Source organism: Aedes aegypti, chromosome 1, assembly GCF_002204515.2.
Source record: "Aedes aegypti strain LVP_AGWG chromosome 1, AaegL5.0 Primary Assembly, whole genome shotgun sequence".
Lineage (NCBI taxonomy): Eukaryota > Metazoa > Arthropoda > Insecta > Diptera > Culicidae > Aedes > Aedes aegypti.
In genome coordinates, this window is record NC_035107.1 from 92,194,879 (window position 1) to 92,222,819 (window position 27,941).

The 27,941-nt window shown below is 35.4% G+C and overlaps 1 protein-coding gene across 2 annotated transcripts in view; it reads left to right on the top strand.

Moving 5' to 3' along the window:
- The window catches only part of LOC5572543 (protein-tyrosine sulfotransferase), a 185,377-nt gene that overhangs the window by 107,681 nt on the left and 49,755 nt on the right, over positions 1-27,941 (top strand). For both annotated transcript variants that reach the window (XM_021842478.1, XM_021842483.1), the window contains exon 3: positions 1,899-2,374. In XM_021842478.1, the coding sequence (XP_021698170.1) occupies positions 2,073-2,374 (302 nt within the window). In that variant the 5' untranslated portion in view covers positions 1,899-2,072. The remainder of the gene's footprint in view (positions 1-1,898; positions 2,375-27,941) is intronic.

A 27,941-nucleotide genomic window follows, 5' to 3' on the forward strand; every position in this document is an offset into this window, starting at 1 on the left:
AATATTCGTCGAATGAATTCTCGAAGGAAATTTATATGATATGTATTTGGTTGAACTCCTGGAGAAATTCCAGGACAAATACTTAAAAAAATCTTGATCGAGTTTTCTCGAGGAATCACTTGGGAAATCCGTAGAGGAATAACTGAAAAAACATTAGAAATATTTGGGGAAAATTTCGAAGAAAATCTTGGTGGAATACCTGGAATCATTTCTAAAAGAATTCTTCTTCTTAGAGGAATCGCTGGAGGAATCCCAAATCATTTTTTTTCTGGAGAAATCCCTGTAGGAATTCGCAGGGGTATATTTGGACAAATTCTTGAAACAATCTTGAAATTTACAGGAACCAAGAAGCATGCCTTGAGAAATCTCTGGAAGGTCGCCAGGTCCACTTCCACTGCGTACAGCTAGCGTACTCGTGGTTTTCTACGAAGCCATCTACCTTTACCTGGTTCTGAGAAATGTCGACCAGCACGTGGTCTATTTGGAAGTAGGCATCGCCACTCGGGTATCGCCAGATGTTTTTGCGGATATTCTTGCGTGTGAAGTAGGTACTGCTGATTGCCAACCCTCTAGTGGTTCCTGGAGCATCTTCTAGATAGAATCCTGGAAACACTCTTGTACATACCATATGACCCTTCTCTGTAAAAATTTGGACAGTTTTACTATTTTTATATTTTTCTTCATTTCATAATATGTATTAACCTATTTGCTACTTTTGGAGAACCAAAATACTGCCGGTTGATTCGAGGTTGAGGATTACGTTAGGTCATTAGGAAAGGAGGTTTCAGTTGTATGCTTATAACGATACTTGAGCTGCTCCGGCTACTAAGTTGACTAAACTTGATGGGACAGCTTATCTAGAACTGAAACGGAACTAAACAGAAACGATTTACGGGAGACACAATGAGAAGACGACAATTCAAAGGGGGAAAACAAAAGACAGGGAACGAACGCAAATTAAACTCTGAATCAGTAACAACATATTACATAGTACAGCTCGGACTCGATTATCCGGAGACTCGATTATCCGGGGACTCGATTATCCGGGACTCGATTATCCGGAATTTTAGACTCGATTATCCGGAATTTGATTTTTGATGTTCTTGTTTTTCAATTTTTATGCATAAATCTGAGATAATTTGGTATTGCAATACACAACATGAATGGTTTTGCAGTTTTGAACGTATTTAAGAACAGGGGGGATTAAAAAAGTGGTTTTTGTGTATGCTGGTAAAAAAAAATTATCTTGTGAAGACCCCTGTTGTTCCTAAAAATAATTTCTGTCTACGCCACCGCATCATATAAATAAAACAACAAAAAAAAAAGATAATATTTATGTTCTTTTATCGAAGATTTCAATTTTTTTTCTTAGTGATTCGATTATCCGGAAGATTCGATTATCCGGAGTGAAAAAAAAATCGATACTCCGGATAATCGAGTCCGACCTGTATTACATATTTACGAAGTTCATTATGCCAAATGACCATTTTGTCAAATGAATCTTATGCCAAACATAGGGAAAATAGCTTCTTAGTCTCGACAATATCCAAATACTGCTTGTCCAGATTGCCATATAGGACGTTGGACACTGTAGTATACTGAAGTATTTTTTATGCTGGTTTTATTTAAAAAAACACGTTATTTTGAAAACCAACGTAAAAAATCTTCTTCAGAAAGTTATTTTTCATACAAAACAGTTGTCTACCATATGATTCGTAACTTCATAAAATTTCGCCGTTTGTTTCGTCGTTTTTTGAAACAACGTGGTTTTTACGTCGTTTTTTGAAATAACGCGGTTTATTAGTTTATTTAGAATTTGTCGAGACTGAAAAGCCATCTTCACCATAAACTATCGCGGTCGAAATTATAATTATGCCAAACGTTTCTATACCAAACAGGTTACAACTACACATCAGGAGAAGAGCCAACCAGCACACTTAAAGTAAGCGAATTTATTGATCCCGCGGTACAATCACACATATCTCCTCCGGCGCAAAAACGCGCACAAATACGCGCAGCAACGAGCCCTAAAGCGAGCTAAACCATCAAACCAGAAAACCAAAGACTGCACAATGCGATACATGATGCGCAACCGGAAGCTGATGGTTGCGGCCATGTTCGGCGGGACGCTGCTGCTGATCCTGCTGCTGAAGGATTCGGAACTGGGAGCGCGCTGTTTGCGAGGGGCGACGTCACCAGGAGGGGCGATGATACGTGGCGATGGTGGGGGTGGGAGTGGCCTCGAAGGCGAGGGCGATGGCACAAGCAAAAACTATCGCTACCATCGGAATATGCCGCTGATTTTCATCGGAGGAGTGCCCCGGTCGGGGACGACGCTGATGCGGGCCATGCTGGATGCACATCCGGAAGTGAGGTAAGTGAAGGACAATGGGCGGAGCTAATTGCACGGGAATTGATTGTTATTGCGCTTGTGGAGGGACGGCTTTGGGGTGCTGTTATCAATGAGTATGTACAATGTAGTCTGATGGGAATTTTTTTAGATGATAGCTCATTTCTGCTAGAAGATCAATGCTAATGATTATTATTTATCTTTATCAGTGAATCAAATTACCATCGAAATAGCTGCAAATAAGCTACAAAGCAAGTGTATTTGCAATCGTTTGTCCTAACTTTTGCGGATTTGGATACAATCTCAGTAAAAATTTTCATGACAAACACAAGGGGCACCATTGTTACAACCTTTTTAACTCGTGATTTTTCAGTTGTTCTCCTTCTTGGTATTACGTTCTCACTGTGAAAGAGACTGCTTCTCAGCTTAGTGTTCTTATGAGCACTTCCACAGTTATTAACTGAGAGCTTTCTCAGCTAAATTTGCCAATTTTCGTATTCGTACATCATGTGGCAGGTACGATGATACTCTATGCCCAGGGAAGTCAAGGGAATTTCGATTACGAAACGATCCTGGACCGAACGGGAATCACCTTCAGCATGGCTTTGCTTTGTAGTGGCACTAGGCTAAGGAAGACCCCTTTTCCTAAAGTATTTAATACTTTCGAAACCTATGGTTAAAAATCAATAAAACAATTGTAACTTTTTAGATTCATAGTCAATTTTGCTAGAATTTTGGCCAGTGGCCAAATGTTCAACATTGAATCCACAAATTTTTCGTACAAAACCCGTACGGAGCACTATGGGTGGTTTCCATACAGACTGACGGCCAAAAATATTTTTTCCATTCCATGTCGTATTTATGAGTTTTGTGATACAAATTTGATGTCTTATTTTCATAAAAAAGTTTTTGAGGCTAACTTTTGAAGCGATATTCATTTACTCTCTGAATTATTTTTTAGCTGTTTTTAATAGGAAATGATTAAAAATATTGGAAAAATTTAAATGGCCCTAAATTAAAAAAGTGCAAATTTGTGCAGCTAAATTCTTCACGATCGATTAGTTTACATCTCAAAGCACCCTTGGAAATAAATTTTAGCCTGGGACAACTTGGGACAAAAAAGTGTGGGATGTGTAAAGTTTCGATATAAAATCAAATATATTTTTTTCAGTGCACTCCCCGCATTTTTCCGACCTAAAGTACGTAAATTTTATTTCATTTTATTTTTCGTAGATAGCTTTTTGAATAAGCTTTCGGACAGTGTATATAAATCTGTATAAAATATTACGATTATGCAGTATATTGTATTTAATGTGTACCTTGTGTTTGCACTGAATTCTTAATTTTTATTAAAAACTTTAACTTTGACATACTGTATCAATTAAAATATAAAAGATCTTGCCCTGATATTCCAGGAATAACTTAATAGAAGTGCTTACTATGGAATGATGTACAAGAATACAGTACAGAACTAGTCATATTTTCGAATATTGGCCACCTGATCGCCCATAGTGCGGAGCAGGGAAAGGGGATGACAATTATCAATAGATCGACGCTGCCCTAGGATGAAAAAGTTTCATCATCTCAAAGTGTATGAGTGAGTAGATTACTAAGATGTCTATTTTTAATTGCCTATATTTCTGTGCAGTTAGACTTAGAAGCGAAGCTAAGCTCTTTGTTCTTAGTGGAGCTGGGTCTGCCTCTTCCTACTAGTATTCTTAAGAGAGCTTCCACACTTGTTAATTGGAGCGTTTTGTTCGCTTGCCGTTGCATGGATGTGTTTGTATATTAACCCTCTAATACCCAACCCCGCCTTTAGACGGGGTACACTTTGGAATTTTGTGTATTTTTTCGTAGCTCGGAAATCAAAATGATTTTATTTTTGGCTTATACCTTGACGCATAACACGCATATAAGAAAAGTTTTTTATGACTTTTGAAACTTTTTTGTATTTTTAGAAATTGTTTGAAAAATTGCATTCTTATATAACCTACAAATGCCTGGGCTTCATTTAACGTTTAATATAAAAAATCGTACCTTTTATATTTTTCTACGATTAACCTATCACAAAAGAAGAGCCTGGTGGTATTAAAATAATTTCAAACCTGTTTTTCCGTTAGTTACACGGAAAATAAAATACGCTTCGAAAAAAAAAATAAAAATTTAATATTTTTGAAAATACCGTACCAATTTAAATTTTTATTATTGCCAAAAATCAACAACTAGAAAAGGCTTCAAGAAAAAATGAAAAAAAGCTAGGGATGTTCAAAAATAAAAATTATAAAAATCAAAAACCAAAATTTAAAAATTTGCGAATAAAAATAAATAAATGCCCAAAACGTGTTTAGAACGATTTTAGATAACGAAAAATAATACTTAAAGCGAAAATAAAAATTTGGGTATTAGAGGGTTAAGATGCTCCATACAAAATCAATGTTCGAAAGGATATGGTGCTCAACTCTAGAAAGATGACGAATGATTGATTTCTAGAATAATGTGAAATGATGAATGATGATACTCAGTAAAATTTTGTTTACAAAATATCGCAATATTTACGTTAGATATTAAGGTTCTTGGTAGTTCTACTTCATGTCAACACGTAATATTTACGACTAAAACCTCAAAAAGTAAAGAAAGTAAAGAATATGAGATTTTTTTCTCACTTACTTGAACGGCAACCACTCCAATACTTTTCGATCTTTCGATTATAAACGAGCTTGCAGATTGTATGGATAAAATCAACCAAATACGTAGAGTAAGGTGGGGCAAAAGTTCGACCTTAGTGGTATAATCAAAGTTTCCAGGAAAACAATAGCAGTTAAAACAAAACAAATACCATACAGTGAACTTTCAACATATTGGCTATAATTTTGCTGAACAAACTTATGTCAAAATATTTACCCATTTTTAGTTAAAGCTGTTTAAAAATTTATTGTCTTATTCGAACTTTTGCCCCACCGGTGGGGCAAGAGTTCGAATCTAGTGTGGGGCAAAAGTTCGCTGACTAAAACACAAAATATCGTATGGGGGACGGACCTGGTGTAGTGGTTAGAACACACGCCTCTCACGCCGAGGACCTGGGATCGAATCCCATCCCCGAGATAGTCACTAAAAATTTCAGTGACGTCTTCCTTCGGAAGGGAAGTAAAGCCGTTGGTCCCGAGATGAACTAGCCCAGGGCTAAAAATCTCGTTAATAAAGATAGAAAAAAAAAACAAAATATCGATCCTTTTATGACAGGCATACTTTACACCAGCCGTAAACTTAAGTTTGACGAAAAATACACACTAAATTTTCATCAAAAAATTGCCCAAAACCGGGTTAATTGTAATATACTCATAAATAGCAGCTTTTCGCAAAACTAAGTGGAAATGTGAAATTTTGGTGACAGTTTTCACACGATCAGACAAATTTCACTAAATTTGAAGATAATATGTGGATTTTAGGCAATGTGCAAATTTTTCCGTGATTTTATACATGGGTCGAACTTTTGCCCCGCTGATTCGAACTTTTGCCCCACTATGGGCCAAAAATTGTTTTCAAGCATTTATGCAAAAACTAATACACCTCAAAACAACCTTATGATAGGCCTAGAAACGCCCTTAAATAAAATATTGAAAAAGATTTTATCTTCAATTGGTTCCATGTAACGAAAGTTTGACCAAAAATTACAATATTCACGTCGAAAAAATTTGCCATAACTTTTCCAAATCTCAACCGATTTTCATAAAATTTGGGGTGAAAGTCTCTTACTTGAAAAGCATTCGAACCAGCATAACATTTATAAGTTTTGTTTTGAATTGAGCTAGAAATCTTAAAAAGAAACTCTTACCCCACTCGAACTTTTGCCCCACTTTACTCTATATAAGACAGACCGTTCCATATTTTAACATATCTCCCAATGCTCTTTCAGCTGCCTTAATGAGATAATATGATTTGTTCGGAAAAATTAGGAAAAAACAGCAACTCAAATTGCCCCATAATGAAAAGTAACCGCATATCAGTCCCACTACAGATTTCCGCATTGTATAACACAAAAATGAACCATGTTTTGATCATCTTTATATTTTTCTCCGAGAGATATCATAGTGAAAAGCAATTTGTGGAACTTTCATTAGGGTTTGAACATTTTACAATCCTGTGGAATTTTTTGGATATTCGTATAGAAAACGAGTTTGGAAACTTCAAAGCCCATTTTCGCAATGCCCACTTTTTACAGATAGGACTGACTTGTGATTCACGGCAGTATGGATCAATGCACGAGTTCATTATTTGACGTTTGAGCGGTGCCGTGTTATTTATGTGACCATGGAAACTAGTGAATATGGCTCCGCTCAAACGTCAAATTAGTGAACCCGTGCATAGGTTTATAGTCAAAGTCTTTTAGTTAATGAACATATCTAGGAAAAGCACAATTCGGTTTTCCTTGATGTTATTTTTCAAAAGTGCTTCGATATCATTTCTTCTATAAAAAAGCTTATCTCTTAGCCTCTAAACCTGCTTTCTCGGACACCCTATAGTATGATGCCAAACAAGTTGGGACACTGTATCCACCAGGATGTAATACAAATTGTGCACCCTAAAATGGAAGGGAAATAATGAAATTATCATCTGAACAGTTCAGAAATAGATATTATTGCTTGTTTCCAAATTGGAAAAGTCTGCGTCAAAACTTTGTTAATATATAACAATTTCAATTCCTCCCAGTTAGTTAAGTATCTATGTTTTACAAAGCATCCATTTTCCATTCGGACGAAACTCATCAAGCTGCCTCTGACACCAAACAACAGCACAGCCTGCCTGCCTGAAGTACCGTTGTTTGTTTGATAGGTCCTCGCGGGAGCGAACCTTTTGCAACAAGATGTGGGAAAATTCGTTGTCTAACGCAACGAAACGGGTACCGTAAAAGGGGGTAACTTGGGTAGTGTTTTGGAAGAAAATATGATTGTTTTTCAAATCTGTCTTAAAGTTTTTTTGTTATAGATTGCAATTGAAATATTGTTTAACCATTCACTTTGAATGGATCTTTATTTTTCATACAATCGAATTGATTTTGATGGAACAAACAAGACAAACACCACTGTAAAGATTTAATAAAATTATATTTTTGTATAGATATCGATTGATTCTTATGTATTGACATTGATTTTGAATATAAGTCAATCTTTTTTTTTTAATATTAATTGAGTGTGTCTATCCATCCGAGAAATCTGGGAAAAGCGGGTAATTGGAGACCACACTGGGAAAATATGTGTTTCAAACATAAGAATTCCGGTTTGTTCTAATTTACGCACTATATGCGGAGGAATTCCTGGCAAGGTTCTTGGTGAAGAGATGTTTAATAAATTTCATAGCAAATTCTTAAGAATCAAGAATCGAGGCGATAATTGGCCAATTACTTAATTTTTTTTTGGAAAATCACTGGAAAAGTTATTAGTGGATTGCTAATAAAAAAATAATAAGCGATTTTTCATAAGTTTGCTTAAAAGATTTTCAGTGTTGGTTTTTAAATAAATCGTTATTATATCTGTTTGTCCAAAACTATTTCAAAATTCAAACAGTTTTCAACTCAGAGTATTTAAAAATATCATAATCAATGCATACTTATTTTTTTTTAAATTTGACAAATCTCGTGTAACAATTCGAAAAGGCCCATCCTCAGATTGCTAGTTTTGAGAAAATTTGATGTGAATAACACATTTTCAATTCCTTTTTCTCAGAATTCAAATTAATCATTGTGATTTCTTGCTCGTTGTGTGATGAATTACTATAACGACACTTCAATAATCGATTTTATTCTGAAAACTGTCAAAACATTGGTCATTTTTATAGGCCAACTTTGTTAGCGTGCTTTGCCCCAAGGCTTGGCCCTTTCTGTTTGCTTCGTATGAATAAGAAAGAATTACAGTAATACCTCGATATAACGTAACCTCGATATAACGTAACCTCTTTATAACGTAACTCGATATAACGTAATTTTTTCCTCGATATAACGTAACTTTTTTTTGACCCCATTTATTTTTACAATTTTTATCAAAAACATGGTTTATGAACTGCTATAAACATTTTTAAAGATTCAAACACCAACCAATACTAAATCAAAGCAATTCAAGCGTTTACCACAGACAAACAGACGTAACACTTATAACAAATAGCGATCAAAATCATAGTCGAGAGAGCATGTACGCCCAATGCTAAAATTGATGTGTTTGGCCGGTAGTGATGGCGGTAGTGTGTAAACGTCAAACACGAACAAAAACTATGCGAGCGCTGCCGGTGGTGGACTGACCACCTACAATATATTTGAATCGACCGTTAAAAAGGTGGTCGATGGACAACGGTAAGAGTGTGACGTCTGTTTGTCTGTGCGTTTACTATCACTGAATACTGTCATAAATCGATATCGAAATTTCTCGACGGATTCTGAGGATGCCTCCAGATATTCCGACAATAATTGCTCCATGGACTTATCTTAAACTGTCCTGGTATTCATGTATAAACTTAAAACCTATTCTTAAAATAATTCCGACAGGGATATTCCAAAAATTCTACAAGTTGACCCTCCAGATATTCATGTGTTATTTCTCCAGGATACAAAGTGGATTCAACTATGCATTCTACAAACAATTCCACATATGATACCTTATACTTTTCCGCAGTCTAGAAATTTATAAATTATTTCAGCATTTTTTCATGAATTCTTCCAGCGGCCTTTTTAAAGAACAATCCAGTTATGATTCTTGGAATGTTCTACAAATTATTTAAAAAACCGTACAGGTATTCGTCCAAAAACCTGAAGAACAATTTTCTTGGCATTTCTCCACCAATTTAATTATGATTTTCTGCAGAACTTTTTACAAATATTTATGCTGAAACTATATTCTATATACTACTTTAGGTTCTTCAAGGATTCTATGTGAAATTAAATCTTTCATTGATTCCAACACGAATTTCTAAAGAAAGATTCCAATGATTTCATTGGGTTCTTCAAGTAATTCTTGCAGACGATAAGTCTCGAAATTTTTCTATGGATTTTTTTTTATTACAAAAATATATTCAGGGATTCCAAAAACTGAGCATTCTCCTCCGGAGATCCTCCAGAAATCTCTCCTAAAATACTACCGAAAATTCACAACGTATTCGTTCAGAAACTTTCGCATGAAAAATTACTCGAAGATAGTTCTTGTTTTTGACAGTTTTCTAGTGATTTCTTCATGAATTCTAAAAAAAAACATTTTTCAAAGAATTCTTGGGACATTCATTCATAAATTCTGTCCAGAAATTACAAAAAGATTTGCTTTAAGAGTTTTACCACGAGTTCCTCATAACAAAATTCTTGAAATTCCATAACTGCTCGCTAGAAATGTTCATGGATTGCTCAATATTAACATTTTTAAAGATTTCTGAAAGATCTCATTTATGAATTTATTGTATAGTTTCTCCGAGTGTTCAAGGATTCCTCCAAAGTTTTTTCCTGAATACATTTCATTAGGAAATACTGAAATAAAAAGGTAAAAGTAAAAAATAAAACAAAAAGAAAAATATAAGAAAATATCATACGGAAAAATATTTTAAAAAAATATGTGAGATAAACTGAAAATGCCTGCTAGTTCAATAATATCAATGTAAGACCCATTTTCTCACCAAACAATACATGATGAACGAAATTCAGAAAAAAAAATTTTGCTTCGATATAACGTAACCTCGATATAACGTAACGAAAATAAAAATCGAGTTACGTTATATCGAGGTATTACTGTATTGGCCTCTCACTATGCTAAGGCCAATGACAGTCTGCAAAATTTTCCGATTGAAGGCCCTCCTGATGGAGGAAGATTCGTTCATTGATCGTTTTGAAGACTAATTTGAACCACCAATTATGGATGTAATATGTCAACAGTATGGATAAAAATCAAATTTTTATCGCGTTTATATAACGTAAGCATGTCATGTTGATGTTAATTACTAGTTTGAAGCCTTGCCAAACAGTTGAATTAAACAGTTTTAGTACTACATTGACTTTAAGCTTCTAAAAATTGCTTTGCCGAAGAACCCAAATTTCTATCTCTTATGTTTCGCGAGTTATGATTTTTTAAACAAATAAGTAAGGGTGGGCCTGCAAAATCAGTTTTTGATTGATAACTTCTTATGCTATAATTTCTCGCAGAAACTTTGTTCCAAGAACTTTTAGCATTTTTGATTTCGCAACTTTTTATCGAAAAAACTACTGTTCTATCTTTTATGGTTTCAGAATGATCAGTTATTCGCTTAAAAAAATTGTTGTTTTCAAATGTCGATATCTCTGAAAAGCGCTAACGTATTTTAAATCTTTTGACGCCATTGAAAAGATTATCTTTTTTTCTGGTAATGGTGAGAAAATTATGAGGATGTTTTTTGTTTGAAAAGAATAATTTAATTTTGAAAATAATATGTTTTTAAAAGGAAAACGTCTGTACCTTGACATATAATTGACTTTGGTGACTTCAGCGAAAATGTGCACAACTGATAGTTCTAAAAGTGTCTAATATAAAGTAATCACAAAAATCAACGCTTTAGAATATATACTCAATACATTGAAATTTATGTGCTAAGGAAAGCAAAAAAAAAAATGCTAGAACCATCAAAATAAGTAGGAAAATCCAAAAGAAAATAAATAAACATGTGAAATGTAATGATATTAGATCAATCGCAGTAAGCTGAATCAAGGAGTTTAGAGAATGAAAATTATTGGTTAAAGCAGTTTTGATAGTGACCTATAGTGTATTCATCCATAAACAGAGTCTTGTTATTTTACGTGGAATATATTTTGCCAAATTAATTCTATGACGTGGACAGAGATAAATTGCTACCGCTTCGACTTACTGATCAAAAGTTCATGCATATAATCCCAATTCCATTATTTTATAATCAACCTTAGCAAACCGTTAACAAAACATACCATTTGGAGCATATATATCACATTAACAACATCTAACTTCTCGTGATGTCTATGAGAGGATGTAAAGGTATCTGCAATTCTCTTATCAAGGCATCCAACGAATCCCATCCAATCCAAGCCATCCCATCTGTCACAGTTAAATCCAAACGCCTGTTAAACCCTCTACTAATCCAAAATTTATGCAACTGCAATGGTATTGCTAATATTTTCCAATTTTAGACAATCTTTATGAATAAACATAGAAAATGATATCGGGGGTGGGACATTTCGCATAAAAACGTTTTGCAAAAGGATGTTTCGCATATGGACGTTTGGCATAATGGAAATTTGGCATGGTAAAAATTATATGCCTCTTCAAAATGCTACCTGTTCTTGTATGAAACTGTTTTAATGCCAAGCGTCCGTATGCGAAACATCTTTATGCAAAATGGGTCACCTATAATATCAAATAGTATTATTTTGGTCATAGCATCATGATGTATGGGAATTGGGTGTAAAATGCGCCGTTAGGGTAAAACGTGCCACCCTTGTTTCGAACGAACTACGAGCTTTGGGATGCTGTTTTCCACATGAGATAATAGAAAATATATTTAAATGCTTCTCTATATATGTTTTTAGGTATTTTTTTGGCAAAAATCATAAAAAAAACTCGAAAAAACGTTTTTCGTTGTAATTTTGTGTTATTTTCTAAGTTATTTTTCAGATCGATAAACAACTTTTGAAATTATCACCGAGAATCAACTTGTGCACTCCCAGAGTTTGTATTCCATGCGCAAAAAATTTTGAATTTATCCTCAAAAGGCGTATTGAAGGGCTTAAGCTTTAAACAACTCGGGGGGCAAAACGGCCACTCCTATTTCATAACACCAAAACAGCAAACGTAATGCCAAGCTGTAGTTACATGCCAATTTGAACCTTAAAAATGCACATTTTTCGAATCAGCATGTATAATCTATATAAATAAAAATGGAATGGTATTTGTATGTCACGAAATAACTTACGAACGGGTCCACGGATTTAGATGATTCTTTCTCCGCTTCGTTTGACAAGGGTTCAGATGTGTTTATGTGTATTAAAAATCCAAGGATATTCACCTGGAAAGTCGAAAAAACAAAAATGATCGGAACTGCCATTTTGTGTGGGGTGATTCAAATCGTTTTCCAACAGCCTACTTGATGGCAAGACGAAGTTTGCCGGGACCACTAGTCTATATAAATAAAAATGGAATGGTGTTTGTATGTCACGAAATGGCTTACGAACGGGTTAACGGATTTGAATGATTATTTCTCCGTTTTGTTCGTTAGGGGTTCCGACGTGTTTGTGTGTATAGAAATACCAGAATATTCACCGGGAAAGCCGGAAAAATGAGAGTGAACGGAAATGTAATTTTGTATGGGACGATCCATAGCGTATTCAACAGCCTATTGATGGCAAGACGAAGTTTGCCGGGTTCACTAGTTTAACAATAAAAATCTGATCAAACGCCCTTATGTATGCAACGTATATGCAAGCATGATTGCGCATGCGCACGTGCGTACGACTAACGCCGAGCTTAGGTGGCGCGTATTACCCTGCAAAAAATAAAAATACAGATAAGCAAGCATTTTATAAAAATTGATTTTTTAACTTCAGAAAAAAGAAAATGGATGGCTGTTTCTACTATTTGATAGAAAACATGTTTGTCTATGAGAAAAGAGCTTATAATAATGTTCTTTTTAGCTAAAAACGCTTCCTTCCTTAGAGGGCGCGTTTTGCCCCCAGTTACCCTAATCTGGATATGGATTTTACGTATCCGGAAAAAATAGTGAATTTGAAAACTGTGAATAAGGCGTTGCATACTTCTAGGAGTTTAATGTTATATGGAAATGTCTTACTATGATTTTGAAAATAGCCTCAATTTAGCTTTTCTCTAAAAGATTTAAGACCAAATTTAAGTTCTTCTCAGTAGTGTAGCTAGGAGGGTGTGATGAGTGGCGGATTTCTAGGGGCGTCAAAATCGTAGTAAAACTTCTTCAAACCAGTACATCGGTATCATCGATCTAGCATATAAACCATACAAGCAAATCCTGATTTATAAGAGAGGCCTAAATTGAAAATTAGTGGGGCCCCTTGATCAACTATAGTGTATGTTGGTCCATATATTTCAAAGTTTATTTCATTTTATCACCTTGCCTCGAAAAATCGTTGTTTTGGGTGCATAGTTATGTGTAATAGTCTGATATTCCAATAAATATACCTGATTAATGGGGCTCCTAAAATCATAGGCCTAAGAAGTTCAATGGTAACATGTTGATTTGTGTATAGTATGCAACTTTTCTGAACATATTTATAACCTACGAACGATCCTTCTTTTTGTTTTGCTCATATTAACTAAATTTTCAAAATCCATATAGAGTTTTGCTAGTATGGGTGTGAACTTTCTGAATCTGAAGACAGAATTTTGATTACATTCGATGATCTAGATAATGTTGCACTGTTTTATTTATGGGTTACCCAAAAGGGTTATCGTTCAAAAAACTACAGGAATATCTGCAGAAACTAACATTTTAACTAATTTCTTTTATTCTTAGATGTTTTCGAAAACAAAAGGTCATCAACTTGAACTGTTGCATATGTCCGATGTATTTGTTATGACAGTGATTTATAGTGCTCACTATTTGACGTTTGAATTTCGGAAGCATCCCAACGTTTCCAAGACAGGAAATTTATTCATAGAATGTTTTCATTAGATTTGTCACATATTATTAAATGATGGTTGTTTTCACTGAGCGATATATGCTTCTGAATGCTACGAGACATCTTGCAAAGCTTTTTGGGAAATTTTTATTCTCAAGTATATCAAAAGCTATGCCTTCAATAATTTTACCGAAAATAAAGAAACTATCACGGGTTTGCAATTTTGCGATTGCCCTGAAATGCCTTATTTAGTTTTTATACATAGCATTGTTTTTGATAGCTACTTTATAAAAAAAAATTTCATCTTTATGAACGAGTTTCTTTATGGTTTTATCGGCTCTATCAGTCTTAAGACAGCTAAAACGACTTTTGCTTCTACTTTTCAGACGCCAATAGCTGAACAGTTCGGTAAAATAAAACACCGTAATTCCGTCGAATATCAACGGATTCCGGTAAAATTTTACCGAAAACCGTAAAAATTTACCGTACTTCGTTAATTTGTTTCACCGAACTTTTCACCTATTGAGATTACGGTGAAATTTGTGGATTCCTGTAAAATAATTTAAGTGTGTTGGTTCGCTATTTAACTATGGTCGCAGCTTATTATAAAAACATCCTAAGGGACCGTCGTAGTAGAGATAGGTCGTTATAGAGAAAGTTTATTACAGGAACCGAAAAATGTCGTTATAGACAATACAAGTTATCGTTATAACGAGCTTCGACTGTAACCAAATTTTACATTATCATCGAAATGGATATTTTTATACAATAAGAGCTGAACAAGTCACTGCTGTAGGGTGAGTGACGGAATCAAGACCAATCGTGTTCGGTCCGTGTTGTACGAGTGCGAAAAAAATAATTGCGTTTTTCAGTTAGTCAGTATGCTTTAAGTGGATTGCGGCTGCTCAATCAAGGATGGAGGATCAATTGGTGAGCTCGTTCCATGCTTTTATTTCAAAACTGTGAAATGTGTATGACTGCACGTTTATCGTCACAACGGAGGGACATAAATATGATTTTTCAACAAACTATGAATGGTTCGTCACTGTGAGTGTTTGTATAAACTCTTATTCATAAATTGTTCATGTTTAACTTTTTTTTCAGAATATCCCTTACCTGTTACTTTATTTTTGTAATTAAAAAAGCTTTGAATGGTTCGATACTGTAAGTGCCGGTATAAGAGTGTTCTGTAATGGTCCAGCCAATCGAAATTTTATTTATTTTCATATGAGTAAAATATGATAACACATGCTTTCATCCTGAAATATGTAGGAATGTTGCGTTTAGTTAATTGTTCAACAAACTTTGAACGGTTCGTCACTTCAAGTGTTGACATTATGGGGTCTATTTTGTAAATCGAGCAGATTTAAGTGACTCGTCTATAGTCATTGTCGATCAAAGTAAGCAAGCATATTTCAGATGTCACCCGTCGACTGCCATAGTAATCTAGTCACATAGAGTGGCAACTGTCGAAAAACTCGAGTGACAGAGTCGTGTCGAGCGATTTTTTTTGGTCGACAGTGACTCCAGTCGAGTTATTTTGATCGACTCGACTTATAAAATAAGGCCCTATTTTCATCTATTTGGAAATATTCAAATTACTTCATTGGTTAACAATTTACTCACTAAACGACTACATGAATACATGACCACAAGATACATTGTTTTACTCAAAATCTTAATGATAACCCTTAGACAAACATCTCTATTTTTGGGGTCCCCAAATTTAACTCCGCACTGAGCCCTGGAACCCCTAGCTACGCCACTGTGTGAGGAACTATTTAATACTTAATCAAATATTAATCGTAGAACATATCAGCATTCACCGAATTCTCTTCATCGTTGCTCCTTTTTGTGTTATTGCATAAAACTGGTTGTCTTTTCGTAACGTTTTTTTTTTGCTGTAGGAAGAAGAATCACTATATCTTGTTTCATTAACAAGAAATATTACTGATTTATCTAGGGCCCTATTTTATAAGTCGAGTCGAGTAAAATTGCTCGACTGGAGTCACTGTCGACCAAAACATTCGCTCGACTCAGCTCTGTCACTCGAGTTTTTCGACAGTTACCACTCTATGTGACTGGATTACTAAGGGAGTCGACGGGTGACATCTGAAATATGCAGGCTTACTTTGATCGACAATGACTTCGGACGAGTCACATGAATCTTCTCGATTTACAAAATAGACCCCCTAATTTAGCGAAGTTATTAGCGAAAGAAAGTCCGTGGCTACAGTACAAAGCCATGCTGAAGGTGTCTGGGTTCGATTCTCAAGCGGTTCAGGATCTTCTCGTAATGGAAATTTCCTTGACATCCCTGGGAGAGAGTGTAGTAATCGAGTAGTTGATAGAGTATAATTGTACTTGCCACACGATATGCGAATGCGAAAATGGCAATATTGGCAAAGAATGCTCTCGGTTGATATCTGTGGAATTGCTCATAAGAACACTAAGCTGAGCAGCAGACTCTGCCCCAGTGAGGACGTTAATGCCAAGAAGAAGAAGATGAAGTGTCATCCTAATACTCATAACTTTAGTATTACACATTTTGTCCAGATAGTTTTGGGTCTCGTAATATCATAATTACCCGCATTTTCAAAGATACCCCATTTTACGGCACCTAGCTACAGCAGACAGGTACATCGCTCTGACCGCAGGCAACTGCAAAACGTACTTTGCAAACGATTCCCGTCTTGCCTCGTTTTCCGTCGACCTGGTCCCTACCCCATTTCAGTGGGCACGTACATTCCATTCAAATTGAACATTCCAAGGTGCAATTATTTTCAAGAATGTCACAAATTTTCTGCACTTATTTTTTTAAACCACGTGGAAACTGAACTGTACGTGGTTGCCCACAGAACTGCAATTCAGGGTAAATGTTCGGTTATCTAAACTTTATAGCCTAACAGGCACGTTTCAGAGTTCCGAGTCAGTTAGAGTAGATAACGGCAGGCCATCAACACTTTTTCCCCAAAATCTATTGCACAGGAGATGATTTGCCAGTTTTGGCCAGTTGGGCACGTGTCGGTTGCCGCGGAAATGGCCCTGACCAACCTTCGTCATCGTCACGTGCCAATCAAATGTATATTCTTCCATGAGCACGGTCGCCAGGTAGCAGGCAAGCAGTGTTTTCCAATAATAAACCTAACGTGAAGGTTGATTGGGCAAATTGACCGAGGGCTATCGAAGCAATGTTTAGGGATTGGTCTGTTTGACAGATCGTTTGGAGAATAAATAAAGTATGGTTCTAGAGGGCATGGAAAGGTACATTGGTGAAAGTTCATAGCGATACAGCTCATTAATTGGCAATTGATTTTACATTGAACAGTGGTCCAGAAATCAGTTTTACGCGGAAAGATGCATTTTGAGCTTTAGAATGAAACATTAGACAAAAACGGTCTTCTACAAAGTTGTTTGTATTCGTTAAGCCCTTTGTTTGGTGTTCTTGAAAATTAGGGTGGACCACATTTTCATAGAAATTGTGTAACTAACTTTCTTATTTGTAGAAAATATATTATACATGCTTCAGCAAAGTTATAGACCATTCAATTTCAAGCAACTTTGCCAAAAAAAGTTTTTTTGTATCTCTTAAATTGACCGATTTAGAGCTTTTTTCCTGCAGTGACATAGGGTGGTCCGAACAAAACTGGTTTTCTGGTTCTAGAGTTTTCAATTCAAATTTCTCATCAAAGTAGACTATGAAACACTTTTAGAGCTTTAAAAAATACGTAATTTGGTAAGTGAAGAAACTCGCTATCTCCTTCCGTTTAGAAGTTATTGTTGTTTTTCTCTCAAAAACATGCCTACTTTGATTGTAAATATCTTTGATTGGGGCAAACATAAAAAATATCTTTTGATGACATTCAAAAGACAAAATAAAATTGTATATTATATCAAAAAATTACAGATGTGTTATTTTTGTAACTCTAATAAAATGCCTTGACTAAGATATATATCATCAATATTTTTGCATGAAAATTTGAGTTTTGTTATGTTCTTAGAGTCGTTCATAGACCGCTTTGACGAGAAATCTGAAATAAGAAAGATAGGGCTCTAAAACTATTTTGAAGATTTTCATAGAATGTATTTCTTTATTACTTTGCATTTTGAGCATGAAAATGAAATTTTAGACAAAAATGGTCTTCAAAAAAATTGTTTCTAAAAATGTTAAATTTCATACTATGTCATTTAAAACTAGGGTGGTCCACAATATCATACAAATCATATAATCAACTTTTTTATTTGAAAAAATAATGGTATATACTCTTAGGCAAAGCGGTAGAACTTGAAATTTTGATCAACTTTGCCAAAAAAAGTTTTTTTGTAACTCAAATTTTGACCAATGTAGAGCATTTTTTCCTAATCATCGCAGGGTGGTCCAACAAAAATAAGTTTTTCAACTCTAGTATTTTTAATATTAGTTTCTCGTCAAAGTCGTCTATGAACGGTTCTTAATACTTAACATACTGCAAATTTGCATGCAAAAAGATTGTTGATATCTAGTTTAGTTCAAAAGTTATTAAAGTTTTTGCGATAAAATATATTTGTTTTTCAAGACATTTTATTAGAGTTACAAATATAAACATCCTTAATTTTTTGATACGATATACAATTTTATTTTGTCTTTTGAATGCCGTCAGAAGATGTTTTTTATGTTTGCCCCAATCAGAGATATTTCCAATTAAAGTAGGCATGTTTTTGAGAGAAAAATAACAATAACTCTCAAACGGATGGAGATAGCGAGTTTATTCACTCACCAAATTATGCATATTTTAAATCTCTAAAAGTGTCTCATAGACTACTTTGATGAGAAATTTGAATTGAAAACTCTAGAACCAGAAAACCAGTTTTGTTCGGACCACCCTATGTCACTGCAGGAAAAAAGCTCTAAATCGGTCAATTTAAGAGATACAAAAAAACTTTTTTTGGCAAAGTTGCTTGAAATTGAATGGTCTACAACTTTGCTGAAGCATGTATAATATAATTTCTACAAATAAAAAGTTAGATACACAATTTCTATGAAAATGTGGTCCACCCTAATTTTCAATAACACCAAACAAAGGATCTTATTAATACAAACAACTTTGTAGAAGAGCGTTTTTTTCTAATGTTTCATTCTAATGCATCTTTCCGCGTAAAACTGATTTCTGGACCATAGTGCATTGTTCTGTTTGAATCCATTCTATTACAAACCAATCAAGGCACAGAAGAGACGACATGGTTGGTAGTCTCTGGACCTTTGTAAGCCTACAGAAACGTTCGATGCTACAAGCAAAGCTATGCTGAAGGTGTTTGGGTTCAATCACCGCTCCAGGATCTTTTCTTAATGGAAATTCTCTTGACTACCCTAAGCATACAGTATGATTGCACCTGATGCAGGATATACGAATGTAGAAATATCAATTTTAAGATCAAGAAATTCTGAATTGATTATTTTAGAATGTGCAGTACATTATGATCGCTATAGTTTTGATCTTGATAACTTTTAACTTATCATATTAACGTCCTAGTTAAAATCTTCCTTCTGGAATGTTGTTCAATGAGTCATTTTTGACATGTATTCGACACAAAATTGCTTATATACGAATAGAGAACATGTTTGAGCAGGATTCAAACAGGTTTGGTAAAAATCTACTAGAAAAACTAAATTTTTATCCCATTTTCCAGTAAAACAATGTGCAAAACAAAGACATGTAGTTTTTGTGGCATAAATTATTTTGTAGAAAACTAGTGAATGTGTTTGGACTTATTTGTTTTATTTTGTGGATTTATTTTTTTCGAGTTTCAAAGCAATAACATGCAGTTTGTACAAGCACAGGTCATATGTTTGGGCAGAAACATAAATTCTGGATCACACTAATAATTTCTTTCCCCCAGTCTCACCTGACTGCAAGGACGTATCCGGCACCGTTATTAACCCTGTATAAATAGAGGCAATGAATTATGTACACTGAAGAAGCTCATGGCCAATCCCAGCCGTACTTTTAGTTGATTCTTTGTGCATCTTCACTGATTTCGGTAAATCACGGAATAGCAACCATATATGTGTAATATACATATGTATAATATGCATTTGTATACATGTATAGTCAGCCTAAGCTAAGCTAGCTAAGCAAAGCTGTAAGCCAGTTTGAAAGAAGAACAGAATTGAGCTATCTGGAGCCTTGGAACCGGCTTAGGTTCGATAAAATGACCCAAGACCACAGTTGGTCTCAATATCTAACTTAGTTCTCACACGACATAGGCCGTTGAAAACTTCGGACCAGTGAACTTTAAAAAAATAAACATACTCATAAATCTAGACATTCCTTTTTGAGTGTAGATGCTGTTCAATTTTCAATTCAAATTTATCCATTATCAATCACAGCACAAAAGGGAGACGGAAATCACTTTGCCGGTGAGAGAACACGTTGACAAAACAACAACTGACCGCTCGAAAATAAGCCCTAATTGAATTACCCACCCCTCTCGCCGTAACTTTCCTTTCACCAGCTTTCGACGCAGATTCTACCGTCCAGTTAATCGATTCCGACCGAAACATCCATCAGACATTGTTTTCCTATCACTATCTATCTATCTCTATCGAAACGGAACCCATCGCATAGCGGTTCAACTCGGTTCGGTTCGCTCGCGCCAAAAAGCGATTTTTATCAATCACAAACCATACCTTCCTATCGGTATGGGTAGATAAAAGTACCTAGCGCCGGGAACGAGCTGTACGTATAACATACCCTTGTTGAAAGTCATTAAAAAGCTTTTGGCGATCATTATCGTTGTTTTTTTTTTTTTCGACGGTTCGCTTATCATTATTCGACTGAATCACAGTGGCACGCACCCATACAAAATTTGAACAAGTGGCGATTGGAAATGTTTCTTTCAAGATATCATCGTGAAAATCCTTGAAAAATGTCCCTAGAAAATGTTTAAAGATTTTTTCATGTATTCTTCCTGGAATGTATTCAGGGGAAACTGAAATATCGGTGAAACTCTTTGGAGCTTATTTAGAGGGGTTTTATCATGCACTGCTTTTCCTTCGATCTAATCAGATGTTTAGCAAAATACGATAAACTTACTCTCATGATGTGCTGTATCTTCTTCTTCTTTCTGGCGTTACGTTCCAACTGGGACAAAGCCTGCTTCTCAGATTAGTGTTCTTATGAGCACTTCCACAGTTATTAACTGAGAGCTTTCTTTGCCGATTGACCATGTTTGCATGTGTATATCGTGTGGCAGGTACGAAGATACTCTATGCCCTGGGAATCGAAAAAAATTCCTTTACGAAAAGATCCTCGACCAGTGGGATTCGAACCCACGACCCTCAGCATGGTCATGCTGAAAAGCTGCGCCTTTACCGCTACGGCTATCTTGGCCCATATGATGTGCTGTATATCATGATTTTTACACAGAGCGATAAGTGAGAGATACTCTCAATTTTCTCAGTATTAGATACCTGATAGAAATCTATGTAAAATATTAACAGGAAATTCTGAGATCTTTAATATTTTAAGTTTCGTCCAATTATGTGCCACTGTGGGGTTGTCCGAGCGATTTTTATTTTTTATCTCCTCACTGAACGGCCCTTGGTCCCGCTTCATTTTCTGATACCCCTCTCTTCAAACTACGGGAAATTTTGGCTCATTACCATAGCGCACCTCCACCACCCCCTCAAAAACCGCCTCTCCAAAACCGGCTCCACCGAGAATGATGGAAATAATTTATTGGATAATTTCAGTTGTTTCATCTAGTTCGGTTTGCGGTCGTTTCGGAAAGCTTGCGCCTCGGAGCTGGTTAATCACTACACGTTGATTAATGCTCATTATTATTGTCTCGCCCTGTTTGGGATTCGACATTTTGGACATTTCGATCGGCGGAATTCCCGATTGCACTGAAATCGCACACACCAAAATCAAAGACTAATTATGACGGCAATTGGTTTACCACCAACAGCGATTGCACCAAACTGAAACAAATTAATCTCATTTTGAGTGATAATATTGATGCTCTGAGCATGAGTATTGATGACCGTAGAATTCGAAGTTGCTTCTCTGTGAGTGGCATGTACCTACTATCGAAGTTGCACAAGGAGTTCAACAGACGGAGTTTGGAAGTAGCTAACCATCTTGATTGTACCCCGTTTGGCATAAAGCCGTTTGGCATAAGGTCGTTTGGCATAAAGCCGTTTGGCATAAAGACGTTTGGCATAATGGTTGTTTGGCATAATGGCCGTTTGGCATAATGGTCATTTGGCATAATAATTGACTTAAAATAAATATAGGTATTTTTTAATCTTTTACCAAGATCATCACCACCGAGCCCATAGCAAAGAATTTTGATAGGTTCTAAACAAGCGTGGTGTTCGCTCATAGATTATCCAAGCAAAGAATTTCAAAAAATGTTGTGACATTAGAGAGCATTACTAAATAAAACTCGTGACGGGTCTCTGCATCTCAGAACAAAGAGTATCTTTGAGCTTGTTGCGATATGCATATTTGAAAACATTAAATTGGGAAAGATAGTTCGCAGTTATTCATCAAGGGAACTCTCATAGAATATTTCGCTGTAGATCAAGCTCTGTCCCAGTTTGGACGTTACACTCGATGAAAATTATTTGATAAGAGAATGGAATTTTTTTTGGCAAAATATCAATTGCTCTAATCCAAAGATCTATCAATGCGACTTAATGCAGAAGTAGCCTATGGACGAGAGCAGATTATTTTACGTTTAAAATGTTTAAGGCACCAACGCAAAAAAAAACCTTTTCACAGCATAGCTCAATAAACTTTATTTTATCTTTAAAAGAAAGTATTTGTGGCAACACTTTTCAACAGTTCAATATAAATTCTGGTTTTGTGTACATGAAAAACACCGTCTATTATCGAAAGAAGGGAAAATTTGTGATTGCAATAATAAGATCACGCGTTTGCCCAAAAACTAGTGTGTTGAATATTGGCAGGTTCTAAAATAATTGTCATTATAACAACACATCTGGCAAGAATTGATAAAACAGCAAAATATAAAAATGGTTAACATTTAGCTTAAGTAAATAATAAACTTTAAAACAGTATAAATATAAAGAACAGCCTATTTTTAAAGGAAGGCAAAATTTACAATTAAACCAGTAGAAGAATGGACGCCAAAAATTATTGCGGCATTGACTGGTTCCCCCGAAAAGTGGTGACGAGAAAGAACGAAAAAGAAGTCAAAAGAAGTATTCTGTCATTCTCGGCTATACACATATTGACAAAAATGCTGAGGACGGTAAAACTCAAAACTCGAAAGAACCGCCAATTAAGTAAAGAAGGGTGCATATTAGATGGTCAGTTCGTTCACCACCCTGAAATGTATAAAGTTACGACAATTATGCTGCCGTGAATCGCAAGTCAGTCCCATCTGCATTTTCGTCAAAATTGAGTTGAGTGCAGTTTTCAACATATTTTCCAATGCTCTTTCAGCTCCACTCATAAGATAACATGATTTGTTCGGAAAAAATAGAAAAAAAATAGCAAGTCAAACTGTCCCATAATGAAAAGTAACCGCATACACAGCGCAACAAAAATGACATTTTTGCGTGTCTCAAGGATCAAATTACGTGTCTCTAGTAGATTTGGGATTGCTGAATCTAATGCCGTTCTCAGAAATGTTCCAGCACGTCAGGATTTTTAGCTACAGGTCGCCAAAGTTGGATAAAACACTGTGTTAATTGATGTTTACATGAAATTTAAAGTATGATTTATCAAAATTGTTCGTGATATAATTCATCAAGCATGCAAAATGTGCCTTTAACTTTCATTTCAGATATAATTTGATTGAAATTGCACGGTTAAATTTTGATTAAATCGATTTATTCAACATACTAACAATCTCTATACAAAACTCTTCATTTCTCTTATATGGCAATATACAATACTTTTCTAAACCATCAAAAAATAACTTTTGAGCATCAAAAATATTATTAACTTTGTTGATAAGTATTGTTATTCACATGAAGTATGAGTTCTGAAGCAAATTAAGCAAATAAATTGCCATACAAGCTGGCAAACTTGCATGCAAGTTGGCTGAAATAGTCAAATTTAGTATTTTCAATATCCAATATCTCGAAACCTAGACGTGCTATGATGTTTCTGAAAACGGCAATGGATTCAGCAACCTTTAATTAAGTAAATAGTGGTATTTTGGTGCTTGAGACAAAACCGTGTTCCGCAGTGATATCAGTCTCACTACAGATTTGCACTCCGTGTAACACAAAAAAGAACCGTGTTTTGATCATCTCCATATTTTTCTCGAAAAGCTATCGAAGTGAAAAGCAAATTGTGAATGTTTCATTAAGATCTGATCATGTTTCATTCCTCTGGGATTTTTTGAATATTTGAATGGAAAACGAGTTTGGAAACTTCACAGCCCATTTTCTCAATGCCTACTTTTTACAGATGGTACTGACTTGCGATTCACGGCAGTATGAGTGCTAAAAACTTTTCGGGGAAGAGGGCTAGCCGGGGAAACGGGATATTCGGGGAACTGGCGATCGGGGACCAACATAAGGGGAAAAGTAGCACAACCCATCTAAGTAACTGCAGCAATCGATTTCTCTTTTCGCTGATAGTTTGAGCAGATCAATGTTATTGATTGCCGCCCTTTTATCAATTGGAAACAAAAAAATACTTTAAAAATATAGCTATAAAGAACAGCCTATGCATTAAAGAAGGAGAAATTTATAATTATGGTTATATCATATTAAGAAAAAATAGAACAATTAAAAGAAGGGTAAATTTGTGCTAAATATATAAAAATCTTCAGTGCAAAAATTTGTTCCAATAGCGACACTCAAAAGAAGAAATAATATTTGAAAGAAGGATAATTTCTGGATAAATAATAATAAAATACTATTGGCCATAACTTTCCTAATATGCTTAAATTTATTCAATAGCGAATGAAGGTTGAAAAAGTGTCATTTTGTATCAATTAACTCCAAAATAAGCCTGGTGTCATCAGGAAGATTCAATAGAAACGTAAAAACGAAAAATTTAGAATTTCGTGGTTTCAGACTCATTATGCCAAACGACTATTATGCCAAATGACCATTATGCCAAACGACCATTATGCCAAACGACCATTATGCCAAACGACTTTATGCCAAATGACCATTATGCCAAACGACTTTATGCCAAATGACCTACCACCGTCCTAGTGCAATGCCAAGGTGAAAAAGGAAAGAAACAATTCTACCGCTAAGAAAATATATACGAATTGCACAGGAAGATTTTTCTCCTTCAAGCAACTCATTGTGTATTCTTCTTCTTAGCATTAACGTCCTCACTTGAACAGAGCCTGCTTCTCAGCTTAGTGTTCTTATAAGCACTTCCGCAGTTATTAACTGAGAGCTTTCTTTGCCAAGTTTGCCATTTTCGCATTCGTATATCGTGTGGTAGGTAAGATTATACTCTATGCCCGGGGAAGTCAAGGAAATTTCTATTACGAAAAGATCCTGGACCGACCGGGAATCAAACCAGATACCTTAAGAATGGCTTTGCTTTATAGCCGCGGACTCTAACCACTCGGCTAAGGAAGGTCCCCAAGGCTCTGACGTCCATCTTCTAAATACAATTCCGGATCCTCGTGGTCAACTGCTTTGCTCGGCAATTATTTTTGTACACCAGGGCACTTAGGGGACCGAAGAAAATCCTCAATGGGACGGCACTGGGGCAAGTTGTCTTACGTAATTAATGGACAGCCTCTATGTCTATCAAATTTACATAGATAATTCGTTGATGCCACGTTATATAAAAAAAGAAGAGGTCTCTTCAACCCTCTTAAGTAGGGGAAGATAGCCCAATACGCACAGATGGGGTAAAATGGCCCGACTCATTGAATCATTCCTAGAACGTTTCAATCTGTATAATTTGCCAAACGGCGTTCAAATACGTTTACCCAAGAAGTGCTGCTACAATCCATGGACATAAACTCATAGATTTTTACTTAATTTCCCGGTGATATTCAACACTTTTCACTTTTTTGCCTAAATATTAAGGTTTTCCGTTGGACTTTATTAACCAATAAGCGTTTCCATGCCACAGAGCAAACTCATGGGGAAGCATGGTTGCTAACTCTTCGAACTCCATACTAAATGGCATTTTACCCCACCCATATGGTCATTTTCAACCACCCCCATTTTTTAATCAACTTTTCGACACGATTTAAAACCGTTAAAAAACTCACATTTGGGAAATGTTTTCATTGTGGTAGCTAGCAAATATTGTAAAGTTACTGTTAAGACTTCGAATGGCCTTCAAATGTGGATCTTATTAGAAGAAAACGACACAAATCTTTAAAGTGGCATTTTGGACCATTTTGCCCAGTCACCGTGCGGCCTCCATTCACCGTGCACATATACAAATTCCTACAGAATATTCAAACAATTTTCACAAATTATTCTTTTGTCAGAAAAATAAGATAAAACTGATGAAATGAAGTTATTCTTGTCACAAGGCATTTTGAAAAATCTAGTTTATGTAGTCCAAGTCATGTGAATTCTGTTTAATAATGGAATTTTTTTTATATTCTTAGTAGAAACGCCAAAAATTCACATTTTTCATTTTAACGTAAGAGTGTCAAATTTTTCATAATTTCAACAAGTTTTCGCTGTAGATACTTCTAGTAAGATGTATTTCTGCGTACCATGAGATTTTATGCAAATCAGATTTTTTATTGTGTTTTAATCGAAACACAAATGCACGGTGAATGGACCCTTTTCAATATGTATGGTTCCTATTACCGTGCATTAGTGTAAAAGGCTTGAAATTATTGGGTTATATTGGATTTATTGTTATGTCGTGATTTAACTACTCCATATAGAGTTTTTAAGCGTATATGAAATGGTTTGGACAATACAGTTAAACCTCCTATAACGATTTTAGTAAAAAAAATAATGATTTAGAATTTTTTCAACATTCTATGATTTTTATTGTGAAATAAGATTTGAATACCCTTAAAAATGAGTGCGCACAGTACTGGCAACATAGTTGCTCCACCAACAACATTTTTTCAAGATTCGAAATTAAATCATGACGAAAACTATACGCACGGTGAATGGTGCACCAGCGTACACGGTAAATGGTGACATAGAACGGTACGAGGCGACCTTAACATGACATTTGTAAATATAAGTTTTGAGTCATTTTTTGTTATGCATCACTAATTTTAGATTTTTCCCTGAACTATGGTATAATTACATGCTTCGTAGTGGTATTCTAGTTTGCTTTAAGTGATTTATAAAAAATATATAACTTTTTGAAGTTCTGATTTTTCTTAAATGCACGGTGAATGGTAGCTTGACGGTATTTAACTTATCACAAATTTCAGTTGTTGCCAGAGGTGGGGAAAAAACCAAATCGGTACGCGTATGTGCTGGTTTGGTTCACCAATTCGCAACACGTGTAAACGAGTGGTGCACACCGGGTTCGGTTGAGATTTCGTGCACACGGTAAACGAAACCGAAACCTCACACGGTGTTTGGTTTTGAAAACACAACCGAGTGTAAGTTTACCATTTCACATGTGTGTTCGAGTTTCGTACCGGTGTTTTGAATATAATCCGCGGTATCGGGTAAAATAATGCAAAACCGAACCCGGTTTTTATAGAACACGGTTTTAGGTTTCATATGAAAATTAATATATTCAGGAGAAGTGCTGCCGTACCACCAAGAATGAAAAAGTATCCAAAGCCCAAATGTGATAAATCGATAATTTAGGTTGGCGACTGTTTCTTGATGGTTAGCCACTAAAATCATGCAATATGGGTATTTTTGGTATGGGGATGGAGTCTAGAGGCCAAAAATCAAGATTTGAAAATCCAAGGAAGGAGTCTAGAAGCCAAAAATGATGATTTGAAAATCCAAGATGGCGGCCCAATATTCAAGATGGCAACTGTTTCTTGATGGTTTATCCTCTAAAATCATGCAATATGGGTATTTTTGGTATGGGA